The sequence below is a fragment of the Lygodium microphyllum genome, chromosome 11, assembly GCF_053477565.2.
Source record: "Lygodium microphyllum isolate KBCC chromosome 11, Lygodium_microphyllum_v1.1.10, whole genome shotgun sequence".
In the NCBI taxonomy this organism is placed as follows: Eukaryota; Viridiplantae; Streptophyta; class Polypodiopsida; order Schizaeales; family Lygodiaceae; genus Lygodium; species Lygodium microphyllum.
The window spans coordinates 98833867-98842366 of NC_141145.1; the positions used below are offsets into that span (position 1 = coordinate 98833867).

General features: G+C 41.4%; 1 protein-coding gene across 1 annotated transcript; it reads right to left on the reverse strand.

The window, feature by feature from the left end:
* Positions 1 to 5526: 5526 nt before the first annotated feature.
* On the reverse strand, positions 5527 to 8068 carry LOC148029142 (protein NUCLEAR FUSION DEFECTIVE 4-like). The gene has a single exon (XM_087687904.1). It carries the CDS (start codon positions 7700 to 7702, stop codon positions 5681 to 5683), a length of 2022 nt encoding a protein of 673 aa, XP_087544030.1. The 5' UTR covers positions 7703 to 8068; the 3' UTR covers positions 5527 to 5680.
* Positions 8069 to 8500: the final 432 nt, after the last annotated feature.

The window sequence follows — 8500 nt, forward strand, 5'->3', positions numbered from 1 at the left end:
ACTTCCCACTATGCGTGTGTACATAGTAGGGTCTTCCAGAAGCTCACCTGCATCTGCGCTCAACTTCACATTCTACTCCAAAGGAACTGAAATAGGCTTATAGCCTGTCATCCCATATTTGGACAACATGTCCAATCCATACTGCCTCTGCAAGAGCCATATCCCACTTGGTGATCTTATCACCTCAATGCCCAAGAAATAACACAGCTCTCCCAAATCCTTCATCTCAAACTTCTTTCTCTGTTTTTCTCACATAAAGTGAGAAATCTGTCTTGGAAATCTTAAAGCCAGTGAGAAGATACTGTCCTATCTTGTCAGACCATGCTCTGGGTGCTTGCTTCAAGCCATACAAGGCTTTCTTCAACCTGCTAACAAACTCAGGATGAACAACATGCACATAACCTGGTGGCTGCTCCATATAGACCTCTTCTTGCAAATCACCATGCAAGAAGGCATTCTTTACATCCATCTGATGTAAAGACCATCCCTTTGATGCAGCCATAGCAATGACTGCTCTTATGGTTGCCATCCTTGCAACCAGACTAAATGTTTCTTCATAATCAATGCCATATGTTTGTGCATATCCCTTGACTACTAATCTTGCCTTGTATCTGTTCACAGAACCATTTGCATTGTGCTTCACCTTATAAACCCACTTACAACCAATTACATTCTTATCTTTAAGCAAAGGTACCAATTCCCATGTAGCATTTGCTTCCAAGGCATCCATTTCTTCATCCATGGCTTTCTCCCATTTTTCTTTTCCCATGGCTTGCTCAAAAGAAGTGGGTTCTGGTTCATGTATCACTTTGACCATATAGGCATAATGAATGGCTGTAAATCCATCATATTTCAGCCTATCCACAGGATACCTAGCTCTGGTAGACTTGTGCAAAGTAGGTTCACTCCCATGTGCTCTCAAAACATCCCTGGTCTTCCTTACTCCAGGTGTAACAGTAGAAGGAATACCCAACTCATCATCAATGCTCTGTTCTGAGCCACTGGATTCACCATCTACATAAGAGTAACCTACATTCACATCAAACATGGGCTGATCTACCTTCTCTTTTCCTTTTCGTGATACCTGCATACCACTATCTGCATTGCTTTGAGAAGATTCATGATCTCAATCTGCCTGTCCATGGCGAAGAATGTGAACCACTGCTAGAGGACACTCTAGGTCCACTAATATCTTGTGACTGCTGCTGTGAATTCTATGCAGCATTACCATTTTGTGCATCTACATTATCAATCACATTTACTGGTTTATACCAGCTACTCATCTCATCAAAAACAACATCTCTGCTCACTGTAAACTTACGAGTAGAAGGATTATAGCATCTATACCCTTTCTGCTCTACAGAGAGTAACCAATAAAGATGCACTTCTCACCTTTTGGATCCAACTTGGATCTCAACTCATCTGGCACATGAACGTAGGCAATGCAACAAAAAAATTTCAAATGAGAAATATTTGGTTTCCTACCAGTATACCTCTCCTCTGGAGTCATCCCATGTATTGCTGCAGTGGGAGTCCTGTTCATTATGTAGACTGCTGTAGCAATTGCTTCAGCCCTTTGGCAAGTCTTTTTCATTGAGCATGGCACGAGATACCTCTCCAATATGCCTGTTTTTCCTTTTTGCAATTCCATTTTGTTGTGGGGCATGACTGCATGAATATTGCTGCTTTATGCCATGCTCCTGCAGGAACCTTGCAAACTCATTTGAGAGGTACTCTCCCCCTCCATCTAACTTTAGACATTTTATTTGCAGGCCTGTGTCTTTTTCAACCATAGCTTTAAGAGTTTTGAAATGCCCAAACACTTCACTTTTCTTTTTCATAAAGTACACCCAAACTTTTCTGCTATAGCCATCAATAAAAGTGACAAAATAATGACAGCCTCCAATAGATGTAGCTTTTGTAGTCCACACATCAGAGTGGATTAATTCCAATGGCTTCTTACTCTCTTGAACATGTCTAGGAAATGGTTTCCTTGCTTGTTTTTCAAATTGACAGGCTTCACATACCTTATGCATTTCTGCAACCTTGAATTTAGGCAATCCTATAACAATATTTTGGGCTTGCATTGATTTAAGTCGCTGTGCATTAACATGACCAATGCGTTTATGCCAGATATCAATATCTGCAAATACACCGGTCCCATGTGCAAACATTGCTGCACTCAATTCAGGCATGTCTGCATATCCAACATAAACATTCTACCCTTCTTCTTTCCTTTTGCTATCAAGCGACCTTTATTTTTCATATCCTCAACAAAGCATCCATGAGAATTTAATCTGACCTGCAAGCCCTGCTCAACCATTTGACCAACAGAAACCAGGTTCTTGGTGATATTCGGGACATGAAATACATCTGACAGGTATTTCTTTTTCCCATCCTGCATAGACAAAGGAATTTTTCCAATCTGCACAATAGGATGTGCAGTATCATCACCAGTCTCCACAAATCCTGGTTTTTCCATTTTCCTTGCATCCTGCATCCATTCTGCATGACTCATCATGTGATTTGATGCACCTGAGTCAACATACCACACATCGTTGCTTTCTTCTGCACTTGTCATAGAATTGGCCATGTGTTGCACCATAAACAAATGCTCATTTTTGTCATCACCCTGTCTACTAGAAGATGCATAATTCCCTTATTGCAATTTTCCATTCATGATGTCATTTTGCTTTTTATAGTAGTCTTTAGCCATATGACCCATTTTATCACAGTAGTAGCATTCAACATTGCTGTTTGCATTTTGGCCTCTTTGCCATCCACCACGACCTCTTTGGCTCCCCCTGCCTCTAGAGTTACCACGTCCTCCTCCATAGGACTGGTTTTCTTGAGTTTGTTGCATATTCTGATTTCTACCACGGCCTCCAGATCGGCCTCCTCTACCTTTGCCTCTACCTCTTCCAATATTTGAGTAGAAGACAGTTTCTTTTAAAGTTCCTCCTGAAGAAGATGCACCACCATTTCTTTGCTCCTCAGAAATTAGAAGAGCAATCAACTCCTCAAAATCATGAAATCTTTCACGGACGAAAATGGATGTTCGAAACTATGCATAATCCTTTTCTAGACCATTCAAGGTCACGGAAACTAAATCATTATCTTCTACTGGCGACCCAATGGAAGCAAGTGCATCTGCAATCTTCTTCACGTTCATGTGGTAGTAATTGATGCTCATACTTTCTCTTTGCACATTATGCAACTCTTGCTTGAGCTGCATTTTCCTGGCTTGCGTATTTGTGCTATACATTTTTGACAGAGTATCCCATGCCTCCTTTGGCGTGCTTGCATTCTGAATATGTACAATCATAGAGTCTGAAATACTGATAGATAGCCAGTACATAACTTTTCTGGCTCTCTCATGCCATCCTTTAAATGCCTGCATTTGCTGTTGATTGGGAACATCAGGAAGAACTGGTTCTTCTTCATTTCCTACAGCAAATTCCCAATATCCTTTTCCCATAAGGAAATTCGTCATTCTAAACTTCCATGCTTGGAAGTTGTTCTTGTCAAGCTTTTCAGTGACAATCTGTGAAAGAGAATCAGACGCCATTACAGAACACTGCAAAAAATTCTGTCACTGTAAAAAACACAGCTTCCGCCTTACAAGGGCAAATATGCAAAACTGACGAAAGTGGTATTTGACCACGTAGTCACTTCCTAGTGACGATTTTGCATCAACAGGCAACAAGGATGATTCTGTAACTCCCAATGTCTCTGCGCACAGGCATACGATGCAATTTCTACGGTAACTTTTCATCGACCTGTAAAATAGTGGTCACACAGCATAAAACAGGGCCTTTTCTTGAGTGCGTGCAGAAAACTTCCGTCTCCAAAACAGGCCCCGAAATGGCCTCCAATCAAAAAAACAGAGCAACCAACGGCTAAAGCCCCCTCCCGCAACATATACTGCCCTCTTGCTACACCACGAAGGGCGTCTCAATCTGAGACAATGCACTCTTGCACTTTCCGGCTGTGCTACCTGCAGAGACTTGCTCCCAAACTCGAAAAATGAAAGGAACACTGGCCCTCTTACCAGAACACCGCGAACTTGGTTTGCTTTCTTGAGCTCTTTACCACAAACCTGGCTCTGATACCATGTCAAGATTGTGGGAGAGAAGGAAGGAGTCTCACTTGTAGCTTTCTTGCTTGCACAATGGGAGAATACACACACAGGTGGAGGCTGAAAACAGTTTTCCGCTTCTTAATTGTGTAAGCCAAAAGAACTCAAGTACAGAGAAATAGAAGAACCCTATATATGGGTCTCAAACCAAACTCAACTAACTAAGGTGTCATACTAACTGAGCCACGAACTAGAGTAGATAAGGATAGCTGTCATCTAGCTATTATTCATGGGCGGTGTACCAACTGCATCTGCAACTAACAAGTCGATGACATAAATGCACAACGGTCACCCTAGCATATCACGAGTGGAGCTCGATATCTCAACACTTTGAACCACCATAGCCATGCTCTAGATCCATGTATTTTGACACAAATCTTGCTTGTAGTGAGCATGAAGATGCTAACTTATTTGGTTGCATATAAATGAATAATAGAGCAAATTCTCAAGTTTGAATTTTATATATCCATGTTCTTTTTTTGACACTGGAATGCCAATGCTTTGAATGTGGGCAAGGTTTTCTCTATTATTAAAGATAGGGTGTAAATGTAAAGTTTTTCCTGACATAAGATCATAGTTCATTATTAGGATGGATCTCTTGTGAGAGATGTATAAGATTTCTAGACTCTAAAGTTTTGAAAATAAGTAAATTCAAATGGTTCAATTGACGAAAGTGATATTTGGGCTAAACCCATCTTAGTATGTAATTAGTAATTTCTTGAATATCTAGATATTAAGAGTTCTAGGTCCAAATGTAAATTTACCTCTACCTCCCCTTTACCAAAGTGTTGGTGCTCTGAAGTAGGGAACCTGAAGTATACACCAATGTTAAAGCCAAGGGAGTTTATTTGTCTTAGCTGTTCAATCAAAACTTGGAAACTGTATGTTGAATCTTCTATAGCTTTGGCAATACTTAGATAAATTGAGCTTTAATATTTGATCTCAGGTTGTAGAAGGTTTATTTAGCAAAAAGCACATTGTTCAAATGCTTCAGTAGCTATAAATGATAACTATAGTTTTGTCTGATTTATATGTAGGGGATTACTACTGTTGCCTATAAAGAGTCCTCTTTTGAAATCTAGCAAGACTTGAAAAATAATTTGAATTGATTATAACATTCTAGAACCATTCAAATGAGAATCATAACAATTGATCATCTTGATTTACCTTTCTCAGTGGAGAATTGATGGTGCTTCAACATGTTTTGGGACTCTAGATCTAGTTCATATCAATGTTTAAAGATTTTATTCCCTTAAGCTTGCTGCGTGTTCATGCTAATAAATTGGGGTATATTAGACTATGGTTCAACTATCGTTGATACCCTAAGAAGCCCCCTATCAAGTTTGGTGTCATTTGGATCAAGTATGTGCAAGTTATGAAGACCAAAAGTTGAACTTTATTGTAGTACACAACAAGTAGGACAACAAGTAGGAACTGTAGACAGTAGTCTGAACAGGGTGCAAATTTGGGATAATGGTCTGCTAATAAGAGAGTTTCTATCATGGTACAATAGAATCTCTAAGAAGGGTAGTTGGTTTGTTTTTAACTGAGGCCTATGTCACCTTCCTTCTCTACTGCTTTTCTGAACCTACCATAGATGTCTTGGGTGTAGAACTTCCTTGTCCTAGCAACAAGGTACAGAGAGACCAAGCTCCCGAAGAAGCTCACTGCAGTCATGATCAAGAAGGCCATCCTAAAACACTGAGAGCCAACACACGTCAAGTCTGAGCTGGTTTGCTTCCTTGCCTCCTGGTCATACAAGTAGCCAACCACCCTCACGTTTAGCAAATAAGAGCCCAATGGGCTGGCAAGTCCCCCAACATTGAGGAGAGTTGCATAGCGCTTCAGCCCAAATAGCTCTGAGATCACTGCTGATGCTAGAGGGGCCTGACCTCCAAGGCACAGGCCCACTAGTATGCAGGCTACGTACAGAGACCCTGGTGATGGCAACGCTATCATCAGATGCCCCACACAGGCCAGGCCCAGGAAGATGGTTAGCATGAGAGTCCGTGGGAACCCGTACCGCTGCAGGAGGACCTCCGAGGAGAAGCCTGCGATAACCCTTCCCAGGAAACTCCAGATACTAATCAGGCTCACAAAGGTGCTTATGCTTATGGGGGAATACCCCAAAGATGCCCCAATTTGACCCATGTTGTCGATGGCTGCCAATGCGGCACGCGTCCCACATGTGTTGGCCAGAAAGAGGATCCACATGTCCAAGCTAAGCAGGGCTTGAGGTATGGTGAAGTCATCCCCTCTCTGTGGCAAGGATCTGGTGGATTTGTCAGTCTCAATTACCAATTCAGTTTGTGCGGAAGCTGTCAGAATGATGCCTCCATCTTGTTCAGCAATATTGGATACCTTGGCATATAGTCTTGTTTCATGAAGTTGTTCACCTTTGTGAGCCATATGGTCTTCATCTGCATGTCCTTGATCAGGTTGCTTACTCTCATGAAGTTGGCCACTTTTGTTAGCCATATGGCCTTCATCTGCATGCCCATCTTGATTAGCTTGCTTAGAATGATCAGGAGTTTGGATTGAAGATGCAGAATAATAATCAGCTAACTTATCATGTGTAGTTGGAATTGCAGCTTGGCTATCATGTGTGGGTATAATTGTAGCTGACATATCATGTGTAGTTGGAGTTGCAGCTTCGCTATCATGGTCTGAAACTTTGAATCCATTCTGCTCCAATTGCTTTTCCTCTTCATTACAACTGTATTGAATGCTTGATGGTTGTTCCAAATTCCGCTCAAATCTCTTCATCTCTGCCCTCATACCAACCCATATATTGGCCACAATCAACAACAATGTCAATAATCCCATGACCTTGTACAGGGAAGAAGAAAATGTGATGCGATTCTCTAATATGATGACTAGCATAAGAAAGCCTGCAAGCAGTAAAGACAAGTACAGGAAAGAAAAGAATGTCTGATTTTCATGTTTGTCCATTTCAGGCTTCATGGGCCTAACCAGAAACATGAACAGGAGAGTGACAAGACATGGGAGCCATCCGATAAGCAGTATGAGATTAATAGAGTCTTGTCCATACAAGGCATGGTAGAATTGGGTGAAGATGGCACCGCTTAGACCCAGAAAACCTTTCAAGAGACCCAGCACAATTCCTCTGCTTTGGGGGAAATTCCTCACACACACAACCAGAACTCCTGTGTTGGCAAATGTCACAGAGTTGGCTGCCACACACATGTACAAGTACATCTGCCAGACAGGCGGTTTCGCAATGTGGTGAGTTGCAGCAAGCCACATCATCGTGAATCCAAAAAGGTTCATGCCTGCACCCATAGCTAGGATCGCCCAAGCAGGGGCTATCTCATTAAGCAAGCCTGAGACAATGCCGACACTCCCTCCGAGGTCTTTGAAGAAGCCGAGTGTGCTAATGGTGGTCTGGTCATAGTGCAAGGCAGACTTGATTGCACCAGAGTAGATGCCAAAGATGTAGCCCGTGCCTGAGCATGACATGATGTAGAAGGAGACCAGCACCACCAGCCATCTCCCTTTCAGAACATGGAGGCAGAATCTTGGGATTTCTTTCCTCTCCATCATGTGTAATTAGGCAAATGATAAAGAGGGGATGATGAGTGTATGACTGTCCTAGTTCTGATGATCAGATGATAAAGAGGGGGTGATGAAGAAGATATGTTTCTTCTCCATCAGATGTAAATTATAGAGGGGATGATGAAGTGCAGAACTGTCCTAGCTACAAATGCTTCTAAGTGGAGACTGAGCTAGAAGATGGATTAAGGAGCATACAAGCTGAAGACATACATGTAGAATGAGGCATGATCACACAATTGGATTAAGGATTGTACAAGCTGAAGATATATAACAAGAAGAATGAGGCACGATTACATAATGGAATAGGATAAAGATGATGACTACAGCTCATGTTTAATCAAGATCTTGAAAGGCATAAAATCACTAGTTACACACAATATAGAATTATTAGGAGTAGTTAGAGCATATATAGAATGAGGCTAAGATGATTGGCTACAAAGCATGTACATTCATGAGCTTGAAAAGCATGAAGTGACTATTTTATATATCTAAAGGAAGTAAAGTAAATTAGTTTGAAATGAAATGACAGAAGTAAGCTACTACATAAATTACCATAAATTAGGAAAAGATTATATAAGGACACACATCTCTCTCTCTCTCTCTCTCTCTCTCTCTCTCTCTCTCTCTCTCTCTCTCTCTCTCTCTCTCTCTCTCTCTCTCTCTCTCTCTCTCATATCAGGGCATAATTAGTGCAAGAACATTCTCTTATGGGGCAACTTAAATTAACCTTCAACTTGGACAACTTGGAAAGTTGAAAGATTTTTCTCGGCCTTCAATTTGCAATAT